The sequence below is a fragment of the Siphateles boraxobius genome, unplaced genomic scaffold, assembly GCF_051911475.1.
Source record: "Siphateles boraxobius isolate OS27281-9 unplaced genomic scaffold, OSU_SipBor_1 282, whole genome shotgun sequence".
NCBI classification, from domain to species: Eukaryota; Metazoa; Chordata; class Actinopteri; order Cypriniformes; family Leuciscidae; genus Siphateles; species Siphateles boraxobius.
The window spans coordinates 135577-162500 of record NW_027508900.1 but is presented as its reverse complement, the minus strand read 5'-3'; the positions used below and the strand labels follow the sequence as shown (position 1 = coordinate 162500).

The 26924-nt window shown below is 42.4% G+C and overlaps 2 protein-coding genes across 14 annotated transcripts in view; one reads left to right on the top strand and one right to left on the bottom strand.

Annotated features, from left to right (window-relative positions):
* Positions 1 to 24797, top strand: part of prkab2 (protein kinase, AMP-activated, beta 2 non-catalytic subunit) — a 31239-nt gene extending 6442 nt beyond the window's left edge. The window contains exons 7-8 of the mRNA XM_077245719.1: positions 23049 to 23117; positions 23191 to 24797. Of these exons, the coding sequence (XP_077101834.1) occupies positions 23049 to 23117; positions 23191 to 23268 (147 nt within the window). The 3' untranslated portion in view covers positions 23269 to 24797. The remainder of the gene's footprint in view (positions 1 to 23048; positions 23118 to 23190) is intronic.
* A 10-nt stretch (positions 24798 to 24807) lies between these two features.
* Positions 24808 to 26924, bottom strand: part of LOC143753417 (myomegalin) — a 136900-nt gene continuing 134783 nt past the window's right edge. For all 13 annotated transcript variants that reach the window (XM_077245714.1, XM_077245715.1, XM_077245712.1 and 10 more), the window contains one exon: positions 24808 to 26434. In XM_077245714.1, the coding sequence (XP_077101829.1) occupies positions 26402 to 26434 (33 nt within the window). In that variant the 3' untranslated portion in view covers positions 24808 to 26401. The remainder of the gene's footprint in view (positions 26435 to 26924) is intronic.

Here is a 26924-nt window from a genome sequence, read left to right as displayed (position 1 = left end):
TTATAACCTGAACACACATCTGTATACTGTATCAGTGTAGACAGTGTCAGTCATTATAATCTGAACACACATCTGTATACTGTATCAGTGTATCAGCGTCAGTCATTATAATCTGAACACACATCTGTATACTGTATCAGTGTATCAGCGTCAGTCATTATAATCTGAACACACATCTGTATACTGTATCAGTGTATCAGCGTCAGTCATTATAACCTGAACGCACATCTGTATACTGTATCAGTGTAGACAGTGTCAGTCATTATAATCTGAACACACATCTGTATACTGTATCAGTGTATCAGCGTCAGTCATTATAATCTGAACACACATCTGTATACTGTATCAGTGTATCAGCGTCAGTCATTATAATCTGAACACACATCTGTATACTGTATCAGTGTATCAGCGTCAGTCATTATAACCTGAACACACATCTGTATACTGTATCAGTGTATCAGCGTCAGTCATTATAATCTGAACACACATCTGTATACTGTATCAGTGTATCAGCGTCAGTCATTATAATCTGAACACACATCTGTATACTGTATCAGTGTAGACAGTGTCAGTCATTATAACCTGAACACACATCTGTATACTGTATCAGTGTATCAGCGTCAGTCATTATAATCTGAACACACATCTGTATACTGTATCAGTGTAGACAGTGTCAGTCATTATAATCTGAACACACATCTGTATACTGTATCAGTGTATCAGCGTCAGTCATTATAATCTGAACACACATCTGTATACTGTATCAGTGTAGACAGTGTCAGTCATTATAACCTGAACACACATCTGTATACTGTATCAGTGTATCAGCGTCAGTCATTATAATCTGAACACACATCTGTATACTGTATCAGTGTAGACAGTGTCAGTCATTATAATCTGAACACACATCTGTATACTGTATCAGTGTATCAGCGTCAGTCATTATAATCTGAACACACATCTGTATACTGTATCAGTGTAGACAGTGTCAGTCATTATAATCTGAACACACATCTGTATACTGTATCAGTGTATCAGCGTCAGTCATTATAATCTGAACACACATCTGTATACTGTATCAGTGTATCAGCGTCAGTCATTATAATCTGAACACACATCTGTATACTGTATCAGTGTATCAGCGTCAGTCATTATAATCTGAACACACATCTGTATACTGTATCAGTGTATCAGCGTCAGTCATTATAACCTGAACGCACATCTGTATACTGTATCAGTGTAGACAGTGTCAGTCATTATAATCTGAACACACATCTGTATACTGTATCAGTGTATCAGCGTCAGTCATTATAATCTGAACACACATCTGTATACTGTATCAGTGTATCAGCGTCAGTCATTATAATCTGAACACACATCTGTATACTGTATCAGTGTATCAGCGTCAGTCATTATAACCTGAACACACATCTGTATACTGTATCAGTGTATCAGCGTCAGTCATTATAATCTGAACACACATCTGTATACTGTATCAGTGTATCAGCGTCAGTCATTATAATCTGAACACACATCTGTATACTGTATCAGTGTAGACAGTGTCAGTCATTATAATCTGAACACACATCTGTATACTGTATCAGTGTATCAGCGTCAGTCATTATAATCTGAACACACATCTGTATACTGTATCAGTGTAGACAGTGTCAGTCATTATAATCTGAACACACATCTGTATACTGTATCAGTGTCAGTCATTATAATCTGAACACACATCTGTATACTGTATCAGTGTAGACAGCGTCAGTCATTATAATCTGAAAACACATCTGTATACTGTATCAGTGTATCAGCGTCAGTCATTATAATCTGAACACACATCTGTATACTGTATCAGTGTAGACAGTGTCAGTCATTATAACCTGAACACACATCTGTATACTGTATCAGTGTATCAGCGTCAGTCATTATAATCTGAACACACATCTGTATACTGTATCAGTGTAGACAGTGTCAGTCATTATAATCTGAACACACATCTGTATACTGTATCAGTGTATCAGCGTCAGTCATTATAATCTGAACACACATCTGTATACTGTATCAGTGTAGACAGTGTCAGTCATTATAATCTGAACACACATCTGTATACTGTATCAGTGTATCAGCGTCAGTCATTATAATCTGAACACACATCTGTATACTGTATCAGTGTAGACAGCGTCAGTCATTATAATCTGAAAACACATCTGTATACTGTATCAGTGTATCAGCGTCAGTCATTATAACCTGAACGCACATCTGTATACTGTATCAGTGTATCAGCGTCAGTCATTATAACCTGAACACACATCTGTATACTGTATCAGTGTATCAGCGTCAGTCATTATAATCTGAACACACATCTGTATACTGTATCAGTGTATCAGCGTCAGTCATTATAATCTGAACACTCATCTGTATACTGTATCAGTGTATCAGCGTCAGTCATTATAATCTGAACACACATCTGTATACTGTATCAGTGTATCAGTGTCAGTCATTATAATCTGAACACACATCTGTATACTGTATCAGTGTATCAGCGTCAGTCATTATAATCTGAACACACATCTGTATACTGTATCAGTGTAGACAGTGTCAGTCATTATAACCTGAACACACATCTGTATACTGTATCAGTGTATCAGCGTCAGTCATTATAATCTGAACACACATCTGTATACTGTATCAGTGTATCAGCGTCAGTCATTATAACCTGAACACACATCTGTATACTGTATCAGTGTAAACAGCGTCAGTCATTATAACCTGAACACACATCTGTATACTGTATCAGTGTATCAGTGTCAGTCATTATAATCTGAACACACATCTGTATACTGTATCAGTGTATCAGCGTCAGTCATTATAATCTGAACACACATCTGTATACTGTATCAGTGTAGACAGTGTCAGTCATTATAACCTGAACACACATCTGTATACTGTATCAGTGTAGACAGTGTCAGTCATTATAATCTGAACACACATCTGTATACTGTATCAGTGTAGACAGCGTAAGTCATTATAATCTGAACACACATCTGTATACTGTATCAGTGTATCAGCGTCAGTCATTATAATCTGAACACACATCTGTATACTGTATCAGTGTAGACAGCGTCAGTCATTATAATCTGAACACACATCTGTATACTGTATCAGTGTATCAGTGTCAGTCATTATAATCTGAACACACATCTGTATACTGTATCAGTGTATCAGCGTCAGTCATTATAACCTGAACGCACATCTGTATACTGTATCAGTGTAGACAGTGTCAGTCATTATAACCTGAATACACATCTGTATACTGTATCAGTGTATCAGCGTCAGTCATTATAATCTGAACACACATCTGTATACTGTATCAGTGTATCAGCATCAGTCATTATAATCAGAACACACATCTGTATACTGTATCAGTGTATCAGCGTCAGTCATTATAATCTGAACACACATCTGTATACTGTATCAGTGTATCAGCGTCAGTCATTATAATCTGAACACACATCTGTATACTGTATCAGTGTATCAGCATCAGTCATTATAATCAGAACACACATCTGTATACTGTATCAGTGTATCAGCGTCAGTCATTATAACCTGAACACACATCTGTATACTGTATCAGTGTATCAGTGTCAGTCATTATAATCTGAACACACATCTGTATACTGTATCAGTGTAGACAGCGTCAGTCATTATAATCTGAACACACATCTGTATACTGTATCAGTGTAGACAGTGTCAGTCATTATAACCTGAACACACATCTGTATACTGTATCAGTGTATCAGTGTCAGTCATTATAATCTGAACACACATCTGTATACTGTATCAGTGTATCAGCGTCAGTCATTATAATCTGAACACACATCTGTATACTGTATCAGTGTAGACAGTGTCAGTCATTATAATCTGAAAACACATCTGTATACTGTATCAGTGTATCAGCGTCAGTCATTATAACCTGAACGCACATCTGTATACTGTATCAGTGTAGACAGTGTCAGTCATTATAACCTGAATACACATCTGTATACTGTATCAGTGTATCAGCGTCAGTCATTATAATCTGAACACACATCTGTATACTGTATCAGTGTATCAGCGTCAGTCATTATAATCTGAACACACATCTGTATACTGTATCAGTGTATCAGCGTCAGTCATTATAATCTGAACACACATCTGTATACTGTATCAGTGTATCAGCGTCAGTCATTGTAATCTGAACACACATCTGTATACTGTATCAGTGTATCAGCATCAGTCATTATAATCAGAACACACATCTGTATACTGTATCAGTGTATCAGCGTCAGTCATTATAACCTGAACGCACATCTGTATACTGTATCAGTGTAGACAGTGTCAGTCATTATAACCTGAATACACATCTGTATACTGTATCAGTGTATCAGCATCAGTCATTATAACCTGAACGCACATCTGTATACTTTATCAGTGTATCAGCGTCAGTCATTATAACCTGAACGCACATCTGTATACTGTATCAGTGTAGACAGTGTCAGTCATTATAACCTGAATACACATCTGTATACTGTATCAGTGTATCAGCGTCAGTCATTATAATCTGAACACACATCTGTATACTGTATCAGTGTAGACAGTGTCAGTCAGTATAACCTGAACACACATCTGTATACTGTATCAGTGTAGACAGCGTCAGTCATTATAATCTGAACACACATCTGTATACTGTATCAGTGTAGACAGTGTCAGTCATTATAACCTGAACACACATCTGTATACTGTATCAGTGTATCAGTGTCAGTCATTATAATCTGAACACACATCTGTATACTGTATCAGTGTATCAGCGTCAGTCATTACAATCTGAACACACATCTGTATACTGTATCAGTGTAGACAGTGTCAGTCATTACAACCTGAACACACATCTGTATACTGTATCAGTGTATCAGCGTCAGTCATTATAATCTGAACACACATCTGTATACTGTATCAGTGTAGACAGCGTCAGTAATTATAATCTGAACACACATCTGTATACTGTATCAGTGTAGACAGTGTCAGTCATTATAACCTGAACACACATCTGTATACTCTATCAGTGTAGACAGCGTCAGTCATTATAATCTGAACACACATCTGTATACTGTATCAGTGTATCAGCGTCAGTCATTATAATCTGAACACACATCTGTATACTGTATCAGTGTATCAGCGTCAGTCATTATAATCTGAACACACATCTGTATACTGTATCAGTGTAGACAGTGTCAGTCATTATAACCTGAACACACATTTGTATACTGTATCAGTGTAGACAGTGTCAGTCATTATAATCTGAACACACATCTGTATACTGTATCAGTGTATCAGCGTCAGTCATTATAATCTGAACACACATCTGTATACTGTATCAGTGTATCAGTGTCAGTCATTATAATCTGAACACCCATCTGTATACTGTATCAGTGTAGACAGTGTCAGTCATTATAATCTGAACACACATCTGTATACTGTATCAGTGTATCAGCGTCAGTCATTATAATCTGAACACACATCTGTATACTGTATCAGTGTAGACAGAGTCAGTCATTATAATCTGAACACACATCTGTATACTGTATCAGTGTATCAGCGTCAGTCATTATAATCTGAACACACATCTGTATACTGTATCAGTGTATCAGCGTCAGTCATTATAATCTGAACACACATCTGTATACTGTATCAGTGTAGACAGCGTCAGTCATTATAATCTGAAAACACATCTGTATACTGTATCAGTGTATCAGCGTCAGTCATTATAATCTGAACACACATCTGTATACTGTATCAGTGTAGACAGCGTCAGTCATTATAATCTGAACACACATCTGTATACTGTATCAGTGTATCAGCGTCAGTCATTATAATCTGAACACACATCTGTATACTGTATCAGTGTATCAGCGTCAATCATTATAATCTGAACACACATCTGTATACTGTATCAGTGTATCAGCGTCAGTCATTATAATCTGAACACACATCTGTATACTGTATCAGTGTATCAGCGTCAGTCATTATAATCTGAACACTCATCTGTATACTGTATCAGTGTATCAGCGTCAGTCATTATAACCTGAACACACATCTGTATACTGTATCAGTGTATCAGCGTCAGTCATTATAATCTGAACACACATCTGTATACTGTATCAGTGTAGACAGCGTCAGTCATTATAATCTGAACACACATCTGTATACTGTATCAGTGTATCAGCGTCAGTCATTATAACCTGAACACACATCTGTATACTGTATCAGTGTATCAGCGTCAGTCATTATAACCTGAACACACATCTGTATACTGTATCAGTGTATCAGCGTCAGTCATTATAATCTGAACACACATCTGTATACTGTATCAGTGTATCAGCGTCAGTCATTATAACCTGAACACACATCTGTATACTGTATCAGTGTAGACAGCGTCAGTCATTATAATCTGAAAACACATCTGTATACTGTATCAGTGTATCAGCGTCAGTCATTATAATCTGAACACACATCTGTATACTGTATCAGTGTATCAGTGTCAGTCATTATAACCTGAACACACATCTGTATACTGTATCAGTGTATCAGCGTCAGTCATTATAATCTGAACACACATCTGTATACTGTATCAGTGTATCAGCGTCAGTCATTATAATCTGAACACACATCTGTATACTGTATCAGTGTATCAGCGTCAGTCATTATAATCTGAACACACATCTGTATACTGTATCAGTGTAGACAGTGTCAGTCATTATAACCTGAACACACATCTGTATACTGTATCAGTCTATCAGCGTCAGTCATTATAATCTGAACACACATCTGTATACTGTATCAGTGTATCAGCGTCAGTCATTATAATCTGAACACAAATCTGTATACTGTATCAGTGTATCAGCGTCAGTCATTATAACCTGAACACACATCTGTATACTGTATCAGTGTATCAGCGTCAGTCATTATAATCTGAACACACATCTGTATACTGTATCAGTGTATCAGCGTCAGTCATTATAATCTGAAAACACATCTGTATACTGTATCAGTGTATCAGCGTCAATCATTATAATCTGAACACACATCTGTATACTGTATCAGTGTATCAGCGTCAGTCATTATAACCTGAACACACATCTGTATACTGTATCAGTGTATCAGCGTCAGTCATTATAATCTGAACACACATCTGTATATGTATCAGTGTATCAGTGTCAGTCATTATAATCTGAAAACACATCTGTATACTGTATCAGTGTATCAGCGTCAGTCATTATAATCTGAACACACATCTGTATACTGTATCAGTGTATCAGCGTCAGTCATTATAATCTGAACACACATCTGTATACTGTATCAGTGTATCAGTGTCAGTCATTATAACCTGAACACACATCTGTATACTGTATCAGTGTATCAGCGTCAGTCATTATAATCTGAACACACATCTGTATACTGTATCAGTGTATCAGCGTCAGTCATTATAATCTGAACACACATCTGTATACTGTATCAGTGTATCAGCGTCAGTCATTATAATCTGAACACAAATCTGTATACTGTATCAGTGTATCAGCGTCAGTCATTATAACCTGAACACACATCTGTATACTGTATCAGTGTATCAGCGTCAGTCATTATAATCTGAACACACATCTGTATACTGTATCAGTGTATCAGCGTCAGTCATTATAATCTGAACACACATCTGTATACTGTATCAGTGTATCAGCGTCAGTCATTATAATCTGAAAACACATCTGTATACTGTATCAGTGTATCAGCGTCAGTCATTATAATCTGAACACACATCTGTATACTGTATCAGTGTATCAGCGTCAGTCATTATAACCTGAACACACATCTGTATACTGTATCAGTGTATCAGCGTCAGTCATTATAATCTGAACACACATCTGTATACTGTATCAGTGTATCAGCGTCAGTCATTATAATCTGAACACACATCTGTATACTGTATCAGTGTAGACAGCGTCAGTCATTATAATCTGAACACACATCTGTATACTGTATCAGTGTATCAGCGTCAGTCATTATAACCTGAACACACATCTGTATACTGTATCAGTGTATCAGCGTTAGTCATTATAATCTGAACACACATCTGTATACTGTATCAGTGTAGACAGCGTCAGTCATTATAATCTGAACACACATCTGTATACTGTATCAGTGTATCAGCGTCAGTCATTATAACCTGAACACTCATCTGTATACTGTATCAGTGTAGACAGTGTCAGTCATTATAATCTGAACACACATCTGTATACTGTATCAGTGTATCAGCGTCAGTCATTATAATCTGAACACACATCTGTATACTGTATCAGTGTATCAGTGTCAGTCATTATAATCTGAACACACATCTGTATACTGTATCAGTGTATCAGCTTCAGTCATTATAATCTGAACACACATCTGTATACTGTATCAGTGTAGACAGTGTCAGTCATTATAATCTGAACACACATCTGTATACTGTATCAGTGTATCAGCGTCAGTCATTATAATCTGAACACACATCTGTATACTGTATCAGTGTATCAGTGTCAGTCATTATAATCTGAACACACATCTGTATACTGTATCAGTGTATCAGCGTCAGTCATTATAATCTGAACACACATCTGTATACTGTATCAGTGTATCAGTGTCAGTCATTATAATCTGAACACACATCTGTATACTGTATCAGTGTATCAGCGTCAGTCATTATAATCTGAACACACATCTGTATACTGTATCAGTGTATCAGTGTCAGTCATTATAATCTGAACACACATCTGTATACTGTATCAGTGTATCAGTGTCAGTCATTATAATCTGAACACACATCTGTATACTGTATCAGTGTATCAGTGTCAGTCATTATAATCTGAACACACATCTGTATACTGTATCAGTGTATCAGTGTCAGTCATTATAATCTGAACACACATCTGTATACTGTATCAGTGTATCAGTGTCAGTCATTATAATCTGAACACACATCTGTATACTGTATCAGTGTATCAGTGTCAGTCATTATAATCTGAACACACATCTGTATACTGTATCAGTGTAGACAGTGTCAGTCATTATAATCTGAACACACATCTGTATACTGTATCAGTGTATCAGCGTCAGTCATTATAATCTGAACACACATCTGTATACTGTATCAGTCTATCAGCGTCAGTCATTATAATCTGAACACACATCTGTATACTGTATCAGTGTATCAGCGTCAGTCATTATAATCTGAACACACATCTGTATACTGTATCAGTGTATCAGCGTCAGTCATTATAATCTGAACACACATCTGTATACTGTATCAGTGTAGACCGTGTCAGTCATTATAACCTGAACACACATCTGTATACTGTATCAGTGTATCAGCGTCAGTCATTATAATCTGTACACACATCTGTATACTGTATCAGTGTATCAGCGTCAGTCATTATAATCTGAACACACATCTGTATACTGTATCAGTGTAGACAGCGTAAGTCATTATAATCTGAATACACATCTGTATACTGTATCAGTGTAGACAGTATCAGTCATTATAACCTGAATACACATCTGTATACTGTATCAGTGTAGACAGCGTCATTCATTATAATCTGAACACACATCTGTATACTGTATCAGTGTATCAGCGTCAGTCATTATAACCTGAACACACACACAATATAGGAGGAGAGGAGAGAGCAACACACACACACTATAGGAGGAGAGGAGAGAGCAACACACACACACTATAGGAGGAGAGAGCAACACACACACACACTATAGGAGGAGAGGAGAGAGCAACACACACACTATAGGAGGAGAGGAGAGAGCAACACACACACACTATAGGAGGAGAGGAGAGAGCAACACACACACACAATATAGGAGGAGAGGAGAGAGCAACACACACACACTATAGGAGGAGAGGAGAGAGCAACACACACACACTATAGGAGGAGAGGAGAGAGCAACACACACACACTATAGGAGGAGAGGAGAGAGCAACACACACACACACACACACTATAGGAGGAGAGGAGAGAGCAACACACACACACTATAGGAGGAGAGAGCAACACACACACACACTATAGGAGGAGAGAGCAACACACACACTATAGGAGGAGAGGAGAGAGCAACACACACACTATAGGAGGAGAGGAGACAGCAACACACACACACTATAGGAGGAGAGGAGAGAGCAACACACACACACTATAGGAGGAGAGGAGAGAGCAACACAAACACACACTATAGGAGGAGAGAGCAACACACACACACTATAGGAGGAGAGAGCAACACACACTATAGGAGGAGAGAGCAACACACACACTATAGGAGGAGAGAGCAACACACACACATTATAGGAGGAGAGGAGAGAGCAACACACACACACTATAGAAGGAGAGAGCAACACACACACACTATAGGAGGAGAGGAGAGAGCAACACACACACACACTTTAGGAGGAGAGGAGAGAGCAACACACACACACTATAGGAGGAGAGAGCAACACACACACACTATAGGAGGAGAGAGCAACCCACACACACTATAGGAGGAGAGAGAGCAACACACACACACACACTATAGGAGGAGAGAGCAACACACACACACTATAGGAGGAGAGGAGAGAGCAACACACACACACACTATAGGAGGAGAGGAGAGAGCAACACACACACTATAGGAGGAGAGAGCAACACACACACACTATAGGAGGAGAGGAGCGGAGAGAGCAACACACACACACTATAGGAGGAGAGGAGAGAGCAACACACACACACACACACTATAGCAGGAGAGAGTTACACTTTATTTTAAGGTGTCATTGTTACAGAGTAATTAAATATTTAAGTACAGTGTAATATTAATTAACTACATGTACTTACTATAGGGTTAAGGTAGGATTAGGATTTGGTTGAGGGTTAATTGCATGTAATTAGGCATAATTTACGGTTATTACTATGGTAATTATATGTAACATATGTAACAAGGACACTGTAAAATAAAGTGTTACCCAGGAGAGAGCAACACACACACACACTATAGGAGGAGAGGAGAGAGAAAAACACACACTATAGGAGGAGAGAGCAACACACACACACTATAGGAGGAGAGAGCAACACACACACACTATAGGAGGAGAGAGCAACACACACACACTATAGGAGGAGAGGAGAGAGCAACACACACACACACACTATAGGAGGAGAGGATAGAGCAACACACACACTATAGGAGGAGAGAGCAACACACACACACTATAGGAGGAGAGAGCAACACACACACACTATAGGAGGAGAGAGCAACACACACACACTATAGGAGGAGAGGAGAGAGCAACACACACACACTATAGGAGGAGAGGAGAGAGCAACACACACACACTATAGGAGGAGAGGAGAGAGCAACACACACACACTATGGGAGGAGAGGAGCAACACACACACACACACTATAGGAGGAGAGGAGAGAGCAACACACACACACTATAGGAGGAGAGGAGAGAGCAACACACACACACACACACACACACTATAGGAGGAGAGAGCAACACACACACACTATAGGAGGAGAGGAGAGAACAACACACACACACTATAGGAGGAGAGGAGAGAGCAACACACATACACTATGGGAGGAGAGAGCAACACACACACACTATAGGAGGAGAGAGCAACACACACACACTATAGGAGGAGAGGAGAGAGCAACACACACACACTATAGGAGGAGAGGAGAGAGCAACACACACACACTATAGGAGGAGAGAGCAACACACACACTATAGGAGGAGAGAGCAACCCACACACACTATAGGAGGAGAGAGAGCAACACACACACACTATAGGAGGAAAGAGCAACACACACACACACTATAGGAGGAGAGGAGAGAGCAACACACACACACACTATAGGTGGAGAGGAGAGAGCAACACACACACACTATAGGAGGAGAGAGCAACACACACTATAGGAGGAGAGGAGAGAGCAACACACACACACTATAGGAGGAGAGAGCAACACACACACACACACACACACTATAGGAGGAGAGGAGAGAGCAACACACACACACTATAGGAGGAGAGAGCAACACACACACACTATAGGAGGAGAGGAGAGAGCAACACACACACACTATAGGAGGAGAGGAGAGAGCAACACACACACACTATAGGAGGAGAGAGCAACACACACACACTATAGGAGGAGAGGAGAGAGCAACACACACACACTATAGGAGGAGAGAGCAACACACACACACTATAGGAGGAGAGGAGAGAGCAACACACACACACACTATAGGAGGAGAGGAGAGAGCAACACACACACACTATAGGAGGAGAGAGCAACACACACACACTATAGGAGGAGAGGAGAGAGCAACACACACACACTATAGCAGGAGAGAGTTACACTTTATTTTAAGGTGTCATTGTTACAGAGTAATTAAATATTTAAGTACAGTGTAATATTAATTAACTACATGTACTTACTATAGGGTTAAGGTAGGATTAGGATTTGGTTGAGGGTTAATTGCATGTAATTAGGCATAATTTACGGTTATTACTATGGTAATTACATGTAACATATGTAACAAGGACACTGTAAAATAAAGTGTTACCCAGGAGAGAGCAACACACACACACACTATAGGAGGAGAGGAGAGAGAAAAACACACGCTATAGGAGGAGAGAGCAACACACACACACTATAGGAGGAGAGGAGAGAGCAACACACACACACTATAGGAGGAGAGAGCAACACACACACACTATAGGAGGAGAGGAGAGAGCAACACACACACACTATAGGAGGAGAGAGCAACACACACACACACTATAGGAGGAGAGGAGAGAGCAACACACACACACTATAGGAGGAGAGGAGAGAGCAACACACACACACTATAGGAGGAGAGGAGAGAGCAACACACACACACTATAGGAGGAGAGGAGAGAGCAACACACACACACTATAGGAGGAGAGGAGAGAGCAACACACACACACTATGGGAGGAGAGAGCAACACACACACACTATAGGAGGAGAGGAGATAGCAACACACACACACACACACACACACACACACACACACACACACTATAGGAGGAGAGGAGAGAGCAACACACACACACACACACACTATAGGAGGAGAGAGCAACACACACACACTATAGCACACACTATAGGAGGAGAGGAGAGAGCAACACACACACTATAGGAGGAGAGAGCAACACACACACACTATAGGAGGAGAGGAGAGAGCAACACACACACACACTATAGGAGGAGAGGAGAGAGCAACACACACACACTATAGGAGGAGAGGAGAGAGCAACACACACACACTATAGGAGAAGAGAGCAACACACACACACACACTATAGGAGGAGAGAGCAACACACACACTATAGGAGGAGAGGAGAGAGCAACACACACACACTATAGGAGGAGAGGAGACAGCAACACACACACACACTATAGGAGGAGAGGAGAGAGCAACACACACACTATAGGAGGAGAGGAGAGAGCAACACAAACACACACTATAGGAGGAGAGAGCAACACACACACACTATAGGAGGAGAGAGCAACACACACACTATAGGGGAGAGAGCAACACACACACTATAGGAGGAGAGAGCAACACACACACACACTATAGGAGGAGAGGAGAGAGCAACACACACACACTATAGGAGGAGAGGAGAGACCAACACACACACACTATAGGAGGAGAGGAGAGAGCAACACACACACACTATAGGAGGAGAGGAGAGAGCAACACACACACACTATAGGAGGAGAGAGCAACCCACACACACTATAAGAGGAGAGAGAGCAACACACACACACACACTATAGGAGGAGAGAGCAACACACACACACACTATAGGAGGAGAGGAGAGAGCAACACACACACACTATAGGAGGAGAGGAGAGAGCAACACACACACACACTATAGGAGGAGAGGAGAGAGCAACACACACACACTATAGGAGGAGAGGAGAGAGCAACACACACACACACTATAGGAGGAGAGGAGAGAGCAACACACACACACACTATAGGAGGAGAGGAGAGAGCAACACACACACACTATAGGAGGAGAGGAGAGAGCAACACACACACACTATAGGAGGAGAGGAGAGAGCAACACACACACACTATAGGAGGAGAGGAGAGAGCAACACACACACACTATAGGAGGAGAGGAGAGAGCAACACACACACACACTAGGAGGAGAGGAGAGAGCAACACACACACACTATAGGAGGAGAGGAGAGAGCAACACACACACACTATAGGAGGAGAGGAGAGAGCAACACACACACACACTATAGGAGGAGAGGAGAGAGCAACACACACACACTATAGGAGGAGAGGAGAGAGCAACACACACACACTATAGGAGGAGAGGAGAGAGCAACACACACACACACTATAGGAGGAGAGGAGAGAGCAACACACACACACTGTAGGAGGAGAGGAGAGAGCAACACACACACACTATAGGAGGAGAGGAGAGAGCAACACACACACACTATAGGAGGAGAGGAGAGAGCAACACACACACACTATAGTAGGAGAGGAGAGAGCAACGCACACACACTATAGGAGGAGAGAGCAACACACACACACTATAGGAGGAGAGGAGAGAGCAACACACACACACACTATAGGAGGAGAGGAGAGAGCAACACACACACACTATAGGAGGAGAGGAGAGAGCAACACACACACACTATAGGAGGAGAGGAGAGAGCAACACACACACACTGTAGGAGGAGAGGAGAGAGCAACACACACACACACTATAGGAGGAGAGAGCAACACACACACACTATAGGAGGAGAGGAGAGAGCAACACACACACACACTATAGGAGGAGAGGAGAGAGCAACGCACACACACTATAGGAGGAGAGAGCAACACACACACACTATAGGAGGAGAGGAGAGGAGAGAGCAACGCACACACACTATAGGAGGAGAGAGCAACACACACACTATAGGAGGAGAGGAGAGAGCAACACACACACACTATAGGAGGAGAGGAGAGAGCAACGCACACACACTATAGGAGGAGAGAGCAACACACACACACTATAGGAGGAGAGGAGAGAGCAACACACACACACTATAGGAGGAGAGGAGAGAGCAACACACACACACACTATAGGAGGAGAGGAGAGAGCAACACACACACACACTATAGGAGGAGAGGAGAGAGCAACACACACACACTATAGGAGGAGAGGAGAGAGCAACACACACACACACTATAGGAGGAGAGGAGAGAGCAACACACACACACACACTATAGGAGGAGAGGAGAGAGCAACACACACACACTATAGGAGGAGAGGAGAGAGCAACACACACACACTATAGGAGGAGAGGAGAGAGCAACACACACACACTATAGGAGGAGAGGAGAGAGCAACACACACACACTACAGGAGGAGAGGAGAGAGCAACACACACACACACACTATAGGAGGAGAGAGCAACACACACACACTATAGGAGGAGAGAGCAACACACACACACACACACACTATAGGAGGAGAGGAGAGAGCAACACACACACTATAGGAGGAGAGAGCAACACACACACACTATAGGAGGAGAGAGCAACACACACACACTATAGGAGGAGAGAGCAACACACACACACTATAGGAGGAGAGGAGAGAGCAACACACACACACTATAGGAGGAGAGGAGAGAGCAACACACACACACTATAGGAGGAGAGGAGAGAGCAACACACACACACTATGGGAGGAGAGGAGCAACACACACACACACACTATAGGAGGAGAGGAGAGAGCAACACACACACACTATAGGAGGAGAGGAGAGAGCAACACACACACACACACACACTATAGGAGGAGAGAGCAACACACACACACTATAGGAGGAGAGGAGAGAACAACACACACACACTATAGGAGGAGAGGAGAGAGCAACACACACACACTATGGGAGGAGAGAGCAACACACACACACTATAGGAGGAGAGAGCAACACACACACACTATAGGAGGAGAGGAGAGAGCAACACACACACACTATAGGAGGAGAGGAGAGAGCAACACACACACACTATAGGAGGAGAGAGCAACACACACACTATAGGAGGAGAGAGCAACCCACACACACTATAGGAGGAGAGAGAGCAACACACACACACTATAGGAGGAAAGAGCAACACACACACACACTATAGGAGGAGAGGAGAGAGCAACACACACACACACTATAGGTGGAGAGGAGAGAGCAACACACACACACTATAGGAGGAGAGAGCAACACACACTATAGGAGGAGAGGAGAGAGCAACACACACACACTATAGGAGGAGAGAGCAACACACACACACTATAGGAGGAGAGAGCAACACACACACACTATAGGAGGAGAGGAGAGAGCAACACACACACACTATAGGAGGAGAGGAGAGAGCAACACACACACACTATAGGAGGAGAGAGCAACACACACACACTATAGGAGGAGAGGAGAGAGCAACACACACACACACTATAGGAGGAGAGAGCAACACACACACACTATAGGAGGAGAGAGCAACACACACACACTATAGGAGGAGAGAGCAACACACACACACTATAGGAGGAGAGGAGAGAGCAACACACACACACTATAGGAGGAGAGGAGAGAGCAACACACACACACTATAGGAGGAGAGAGCAACACACACACACTATAGGAGGAGAGGAGAGAGCAACACACACACACTATAGGAGGAGAGAGCAACACACACACACTATAGGAGGAGAGGAGAGAGCAACACACACACACTATAGGAGGAGAGGAGAGAGCAACACACACACACACTATAGGAGGAGAGAGCAACACACACACACTATAGGAGGAGAGGAGAGAGCAACACACACACACTATAGCAGGAGAGAGTTACACTTTATTTTAAGGTGTCATTGTTACAGAGTAATTAAATATTTAAGTACAGTGTAATATTAATTAACTACATGTACTTACTATAGGGTTAAGGTAGGATTAGGATTTGGTTGAGGGTTAATTGCATGTAATTAGGCATAATTTACGGTTATTACTATGGTAATTACATGTAACATATGTAACAAGGACACTGTAAAATAAAGTGTTACCCAGGAGAGAGCAACACACACACACACTATAGGAGGAGAGGAGAGAGAAAAACACACGCTATAGGAGGAGAGAGCAACACACACACACTATAGGAGGAGAGGAGAGAGCAACACACACACACACACTATAGGAGGAGAGAGCAACACACACACACTATAGGAGGAGAGGAGAGAGCAACACACAGACACTATATTAGGAGAGAGCAACTCACACACACACTATAGGAGGAGAGGAGAGAGCAACACACACACACACTATAGGAGGAGAGGAGAGAGCAACACACACACACTATAGGAGGAGAGGAGAGAGCAACACACACACACTATAGGAGGAGAGGAGAGAGCAACACACACACACTATAGGAGGAGAGGAGAGAGCAACACACACACACTATAGGAGGAGAGGAGAGAGCAACACACACACACTATGGGAGGAGAGAGCAACACACACACTATAGGAGGAGAGGAGATAGCAACACACACACACACACACACACACACACACACACTATAGGAGGAGAGGAGAGAGCAACACACACACACACACACACTATAGGAGGAGAGAGCAACACACACACACTATAGCACACACTATAGGAGGAGAGGAGAGAGCAACACACACACTATAGGAGGAGAGAGCAACACACACACACTATAGGAGGAGAGGAGAGAGCAACACACACACACACTATAGGAGGAGAGGAGAGAGCAACACACACACACTATAGGAGGAGAGGAGAGAGCAACACACACACACTATAGGAGAAGAGAGCAACACACACACACACACACTATAGGAGGAGAGAGCAACACACACTATAGGAGGAGAGGAGAGAGCAACACACACACACTATAGGAGGAGAGGAGACAGCAACACACACACACACTATAGGAGGAGAGGAGAGAGCAACACACACACTATAGGAGGAGAGGAGAGAGCAACACAAACACACACTATAGGAGGAGAGAGCAACACACACACACTATAGGAGGAGAGAGCAACACACACACTATAGGGGAGAGAGCAACACACACACTATAGGAGGAGAGAGCAACACACACACACACTATAGGAGGAGAGGAGAGAGCAACACACACACACTATAGGAGGAGAGGAGAGACCAACACACACACACTATAGGAGGAGAGGAGAGAGCAACACACACACACTATAGGAGGAGAGGAGAGAGCAACACACACACACTATAGGAGGAGAGAGCAACCCACACACACTATAGGAGGAGAGAGAGCAACACACACACACACTATAGGAGGAGAGAGCAACACACACACACACTATAGGAGGAGAGGAGAGAGCAACACACACACACACACTATAGGAGGAGAGGAGAGAGCAACACACACACACTATAGGAGGAGAGGAGAGAGCAACACACACACACACTATAGGAGGAGAGGAGAGAGCAACACACACACACACTATAGGAGGAGAGGAGAGAGCAACACACACACACTATAGGAGGAGAGGAGAGAGCAACACACACACACTATAGGAGGAGAGGAGAGAGCAACACACACACACTATAGGAGAGGAGAGAGCAACACACACACACTATAGGAGGAGAGGAGAGAGCAACACACACACACACTAGGAGGAGAGGAGAGAGCAACACACACACACTATAGGAGGAGAGGAGAGAGCAACACACACACACACTATAGGAGGAGAGGAGAGAGCAACACACACACACTATAGGAGGAGAGGAGAGAGCAACACACACACACTATAGGAGGAGAGGAGAGAGCAACACACACACACTATAGGAGGAGAGAAGAGAGCAACACACACACACTGTAGGAGGAGAGGAGAGAGCAACACACACACACTATAGGAGGAGAGGAGAGAGCAACACACACACACTATAGGAGGAGAGGAGAGAGCAACACACACACACTATAGGAGGAGAGGAGAGAGCAACGCACACACACTATAGGAGGAGAGAGCAACACACACACACTATAGGAGGAGAGGAGAGAGCAACACACACACACTATAGGAGGAGAGGAGAGAGCAACACACACACTATAGGAGGAGAGAGCAACACACACACACTATAGGAGGAGAGGAGAGAGCAACACACACACACTATAGCAGGAGAGAGTTACACTTTATTTTAAGGTGTCATTGTTACAGAGTAATTAAATATTTAAGTACAGTGTAATATTAATTAACTACATGTACTTACTATAGGGTTAAGGTAGGATTAGGATTTGGTTGAGGGTTAATTGCATGTAATTAGGCATAATTTACGGTTATTACTATGGTAATTACATGTAACATATGTAACAAGGACACTGTAAAATAAAGTGTTACCCAGGAGAGAGCAACACACACACACACTATAGGAGGAGAGGAGAGAGAAAAACACACGCTATAGGAGGAGAGAGCAACACACACACACACTATAGGAGGAGAGGAGAGAGCAACACACACACACTATAGGAGGAGAGAGCAACTCACACACACTATAGGAGGAGAGGAGAGAGCAACACACACACACTATAGGAGGAGAGAGCAACACACACACACACTATAGGAGGAGAGGAGAGAGCAACACACACACACTATAGGAGGAGAGGAGAGAGCAACACACACACACTATAGGAGGAGAGGAGAGAGCAACACACACACACTATAGGAGGAGAGGAGAGAGCAACACACACACACTATAGGAGGAGAGGAGAGAGCAACACACACACACTATGGGAGGAGAGAGCAACACACACACTATAGGAGGAGAGGAGATAGCAACACACACACACACACACACACACACACACACTATAGGAGGAGAGGAGAGAGCAACACACACACACACACACACTATAGGAGGAGAGAGCAACACACACACACTATAGCACACACTATAGGAGGAGAGGAGAGAGCAACACACACACTATAGGAGGAGAGAGCAACACACACACACTATAGGAGGAGAGGAGAGAGCAACACACACACACACTATAGGAGGAGAGGAGAGAGCAACACACACACACTATAGGAGGAGAGGAGAGAGCAACACACACACACTATAGGAGAAGAGAGCAACACACACACACACACACTATAGGAGGAGAGAGCAACACACACACTATAGGAGGAGAGGAGAGAGCAACACACACACACTATAGGAGGAGAGGAGACAGCAACACACACACACACTATAGGAGGAGAGGAGAGAGCAACACACACACTATAGGAGGAGAGGAGAGAGCAACACAAACACACACTATAGGAGGAGAGAGCAACACACACACACTATAGGAGGAGAGAGCAACACACACACTATAGGGGAGAGAGCAACACACACACTATAGGAGGAGAGAGCAACACACACACACACTATAGGAGGAGAGGAGAGAGCAACACACACACACTATAGGAGGAGAGGAGAGACCAACACACACACACTATAGGAGGAGAGGAGAGAGCAACACACACACACTATAGGAGGAGAGGAGAGAGCAACCCACACACACTATAGGAGGAGAGAGAGCAACACACACACACACTATAGGAGGAGAGAGCAACACACACATACACTATAGGAGGAGAGGAGAGAGCAACACACACACACTATAGGAGGAGAGGAGAGAGCAACACACACACACACTATAGGAGGAGAGGAGAGAGCAACACACACACACACACTATAGGAGGAGAGGAGAGAGCAACACACACACACTATAGGAGGAGAGGAGAGAGCAACACACACACACTATAGGAGGAGAGGAGAGAGCAACACACACACACTATAGGAGGAGAGGAGAGAGCAACACACACACACTACAGGAGGAGAGGAGAGAGCAACACACACACACACACTAGGAGGAGAGGAGAGATCAACACACACACACACTATAGGAGGAGAGGAGAGAGCAACACACACACACTATAGGAGGAGAGGAGAGAGCAACACACACACACTATAGGAGGAGAGGAGAGAGCAACACACACACACTATAGGAGGAGAGGAGAGAGCAACACACACACACTACAGGAGGAGAGGAGAGAGCAACACACACACACACACTAGGAGGAGAGGAGAGAGCAACACACACACACTATAGGAGGAGAGGAGAGAGCAACACACACACACACTATAGGAGGAGAGGAGAGAGCAACACACACACACTATAGGAGGAGAGGAGAGAGCAACACACACACACTATAGGAGGAGAGGAGAGAGCAACACACACACACTATAGGAGGAGAGGAGAGAGCAACACACACACACTGTAGGAGGAGAGGAGAGAGCAACACACACACACTATAGGAGGAGAGGAGAGAGCAACACACACACACTATAGGAGGAGAGGAGAGAGCAACGCACACACACTATAGGAGGAGAGAGAAACGCACACACACTATAGGAGGAGAGGAGAGAGCAACACACACACACACTATAGGAGGAGAGGAGAGAGCAACACACACACTATAGGAGGAGAGGAGAGAGCAACACACACACACTATAGGAGGAGAGAGCAACACACACACACTATAGGAGGAGAGGAGAGAGCAACACACACACACTATAGGAGGAGAGGAGAGAGCAACGCACACACACTATAGGAGGAGAGGAGAGAGCAACACACACACACACACACACTATAGGAGGAGAGGAGAGGAGAGAGCAACGCACACACACTATAGGAGGAGAGAGCAACACACACACACTATAGGAGGAGAGGAGAGAGCAACACACACACACTATAGGAGGAGAGGAGAGAGCAACGCACACACACTATAGGAGGAGAGAGCAACACACACACACTATAGGAGGAGAGGAGAGAGCAACACACACACACACTATAGGAGGAGAGGAGAGAGCAACACACACACACTATAGGAGGAGAGGAGAGAGCAACACACACACACTATAGGAGGAGAGGAGAGAGCAACACACACACACTGTAGGAGGAGAGGAGAGAGCAACACACACACACTATAGGAGGAGAGAGCAACACACACACACACTATAGGAGGAGAGGAGAGAGCAACACACACACACTATAGGAGGAGAGGAGAGAGCAACGCACACACACTATAGGAGGAGAGAGCAACACACACACACTATAGGAGGAGAGGAGAGAGCAACACACACACACTATAGGAGGAGAGGAGAGAGCAACGCACACACACTACAGGAGGAGAGGAGAGAGCAACACACACACACACTATAGGAGGAGAGGAGAGAGCAACACACACACACACACTAGGAGGAGAGAGCAACACACACACACTATAGGAGGAGAGGAGAGAGCAACACACACACACATTTACATTGAGATGTAAATGAGGCCTATTGTGACTCCCAGCAGCAGAGACAGGTGAGAACTGCACAATCTTTAGAGGTCATTTTCTCCTCTTTGAGCTTTTTTAAGTGCCTACTTTAAAATGGCCACAACTTCTCCAAATATTATCAGATTTCCACATGTTACACATCGTTGGAAAGCTTGGAGATTACACTTTCAGAATCTATGAATAACTCAAAATGCCCCAGAACCGACTTGTGTCCCTAGTTTCCGTGACTGGTCACATATGTCAAAAGATCAAGGTAAATTTGATTTCTCATGTCATGATCCCTTTAATATGAGTGTCAATTTAAACTTTTTTTCATTCCTGCATCTTGCTGTTTTAAATGCAAAACATCAGTCCATGGCAGTCCAGTAAGTTAAATGATTGTCTTTTTGTGTGTTGATCCTTTGGTTTGGCATGAGGGTGTCGTTGTCCTGAGGCTGAATGGTTGAGTTGGAAGTGTAGAGTGTTTTAACAGCGTGTTTTACGTGTTTCAGTGTGATCCTGCCTTGCTGCCGGAACCCAACCATGTGATGCTGAATCATCTGTACGCGCTCTCGATAAAGGTACATTATACACCTGCTATCAAACACACTCTCATATAATGGTCAATAATTGACTGATTTTTTTCTGTCTCAGGATGGTGTGATGGTTCTCAGTGCAACTCACCGTTATAAGAAGAAATATGTGACGTCTCTTCTGTACAAGCCTATTTAATGAGCTCTGGATGCACATCATTGACAGTCTGAGATTGCACTATTAACCCGCGATACGTACAGCGGATCTGTCAGCTTGAGACTTCAACAGTAGAGTGTGTGTGTGTGTGTGTGTGTGTGTGTGTGTGTGTGTGTGTGTGTGTGTGTGTGTGTGTGTGTGTGTGTGTGTGTGTGTGTGTGTGTGTGTGTGTGTGTGAGAGCATGTCTTTTATCTCCCGTCATCACAGAGACATTTGAGCTTCTGGTGTGTGTCGTCTTAGGTGCAGCATTTTGCGATTGCAATCTTGAGGGCCAGATTCTTTCTGTTTTATGAAAAAGCGTTTTATGAAAAAAAAGCGTTTTATGAAATTCTGTCAAACAGGATTCATACATTTGAAAACTGCAAAACACAGGGAGTTTATAATCAAAAGTGAGTTCAAGTTTTTAGTTTTAGCACAGATTAACATTTGAATGCAATGATTCATTCTAAGCTTCTATAGTCATAATTAATTTTATAAACCGAGTGAAAGATATCGTTTCAGAACGAAAGGAAGTTTCAGCCACAGTTTTTGCTTCTAACAGAACCTTTCGCTTCATCGTCACTGAAGGGTGTGCTTTGAGCAGAGTTACTATGTTATGATTTCAACAATAGAAAACTTTAGGAGTGGACTGAACAGATATAAAACATTTACAACGCCATTACAGAATGTCACAAACAGATTTTGAACTGAGTTTGAGTTTTACTGCATGTGGTTTTAATTTCACCTTGATACTGTACAGACGAGCACTTTATCTGTGTTTCACTGTAAAGGACAAACAAGCTTTCTTTGTTTTATCGAGCAGGAATGTATTTTTGCATCTGTTAACTGTTATTTATGTGATACACACACACTATATTGGCCAAAAGGATGTGAACCCCCAATATCAGCTGGCTTGTTCCAGTGGGGCTCAGCGTTTCTGCGGGCTTTCTTTGTGCTCAGGGTCATTGTTGTGCTGGAAGAGAAAAGAAGTTTTACGTGTAACTTAAAGATTCGTTTTTGCTAGATATTGACCCACGTTAATTAAGAATTGGGCATCTACATACGATTGGCCATATGATGTACATGTTTGTCTTTAAATATTTGTAGTGTGAAATGGTTGGATTAATTTTTTCTGGCCATCAACAATATTAAATGTTTAAACAGAAATGTGATTTGTGGAAACTATTTTATTTTATGTTGATGATGATGGTGTAGTTTGTTCATAAGGATAGTGTGGTGTTACCATTCACTCCAAAGATAATAACATATATGGTGTAAGTGTGATATCCCAAAGGAAAGATGCTCAAAATATGATTTTCATGAGGAAACGGCAACATCACAGCTTTAAATGCTTTTACGGGATATTATTGTTTTGAGGGGAAATCCACTAACTTGAACTTTTTTCTTTTATTATATGTACTAAGTCATGTGTTGATAAACTATGCATTACAGATGTTGCCTTCAAAAATAATAAAGGAAACATTCTGGTTGATTTGATCCAGTTTCATTAAAAAAAATATTTAAAAAACAAGCAAACTGTATACATTTCTATCGTTTATTCATGATTAAATTCCAAAATAAGGTTTCATAATTCATGCCACATATTCAGCAGCTTCAGACACAGAGTTTGATTGGCTCTTGCGTCGGCAATCTTTTGTACACAATCATTAACTATGGCAACAAATGAGCCTTCGAGCACTATAGATACATATTATACAGATTTTAGAACCAATATATATGCTGCTTATTTTTCTCTCCACCTGAATTCAAGTCTTTTTTTTCCCTTCCCCTTTGGTATTTAATCCAAAACGTTGAAAGTATCACATCAATAGTTTTCATTAGTTGTTCTGAATAAAGTGATACCGCGATGTGCTCACAAGGCCATTTAAGACTATTGCATTTCTCACTGAAGAGGCTGTTTAAAGGCAAAGCAACATTCACTTACAAGCTTATGTTTTCATCCTTTGCAAGAGATTTGAGGCAAGGCAACTCTGCAATTTTTTAGGCAACTTCTACAGTTTATAAATTGTGATGTACACAGTAAATGCATCTATATGATGCCTCACGTCATGATCAAATGGCTATTGCACAGCTACCCATCTTTTGAATATCTGCATATTCTATATCAAATGTTGACTATATTTACCCACACTGCAAAATTAAAACAATATAAAGGCATATATTATGTACAGCTCTCAAAGAAATAATACAGCACATATCTAAGAGCAGTAAAGAAGCACCTGATCGTGATCGTGTGGCGCTGGTCCCACCAATCCTCTGCCAAAGTTTGCCATCTCTAGTTCAGAAATCTTCAACACTGTCATTGATCATATTTGCAGAAATCAGTCAACTTATTTGAACTTTATATACATTTTTTCAGTTGCAAGAAATCACAACTTTCCATTTGTCCTCTTAACCCATTTATTCAGTCGTGAATAAAGTTTGTATATATATGGCGTTAAAGCTCATACCTTGAGAATTCATACAAGGTTGTTCAAATAGAGCTAGTGAAGTAAGTTTAAACTCAGAAGTCTTAAGACAAAATGAGGGAAACGAACCATGCAAACTTTGGCATGTTTGGTGAGCCTCGCCTCACAAGAAACAGGTGTTTTATTTTTAATCGACCTCCATCATGCAAATACTAAACAACGTTCCATTTCAGTCAGTAGCACTGCAGAATGATGACAATAACAACAATCATAATAATACTTACAGTGGCACAATATATGACAATGTCAAGCAGAATGAGACCGTTGAAACACATGCTTCAGTGTCACAGGTGACGTACTGTTACGTGTTATTGCCAAAAATCCCTGAGATACTCAATGGGATTCTGAGGCAGTCTCTTTATATCTGTTTATATCTCACAAAATCAAGAATGTTTCCTCTCTGTCTCGTGGCAGAAGATAAATATTGTAAAAAATGCTTTTCACAAACACAATAGGCATGTGGATTTTAACAGCCCACCGTCAAAGGAAATTACACAGAAGAACTTGGCAAGAAAAGCGTAAGGCGTGAGTTAGCAGTGTCGGCTGGTTTAACGGGAGACGGTGAGCTGAAGAAACTCCCTGACACGCTTCTGTGCCGGCTGTTGCAGACTGGCTGTTTCCGTGCTGATCTCAGGACACGCAGGGCTCATGCGAGCCCGACCAGAAGAGGAGGCTTTACCTGGAGAACAGAGTCAAAGACCTTAAATCACCCTATAATCAATCGTGTTGATTATCAGAATAACATCAGGGTGAGTTGAGCTGCATTCCTGAGGTTGACACACACACACACAGTCACTCACACACAGTCACTCTCTCTCTCTCTCTCTCTCTCACACACACACACACACACACAGACACACACACACACACACACACACACACACACACACACACACACACACACACACACACACAGTCACTCACACACACAGTCACTCACACACACACACACACACACACACACACACACACACAGTCACTCACACACACACACACACACACAGTCACTCTCTCTCTCTCTCACACACACACACACAGACACACACAACACAGTCACTCTCTCTCTCTCACACACACATACACACACACACACACTGTTAGGCTGCATAAACTGGGTCAGCTGGAACCAGGAACACTTCCTATAACACCAATTGTACTCGCTACATCAT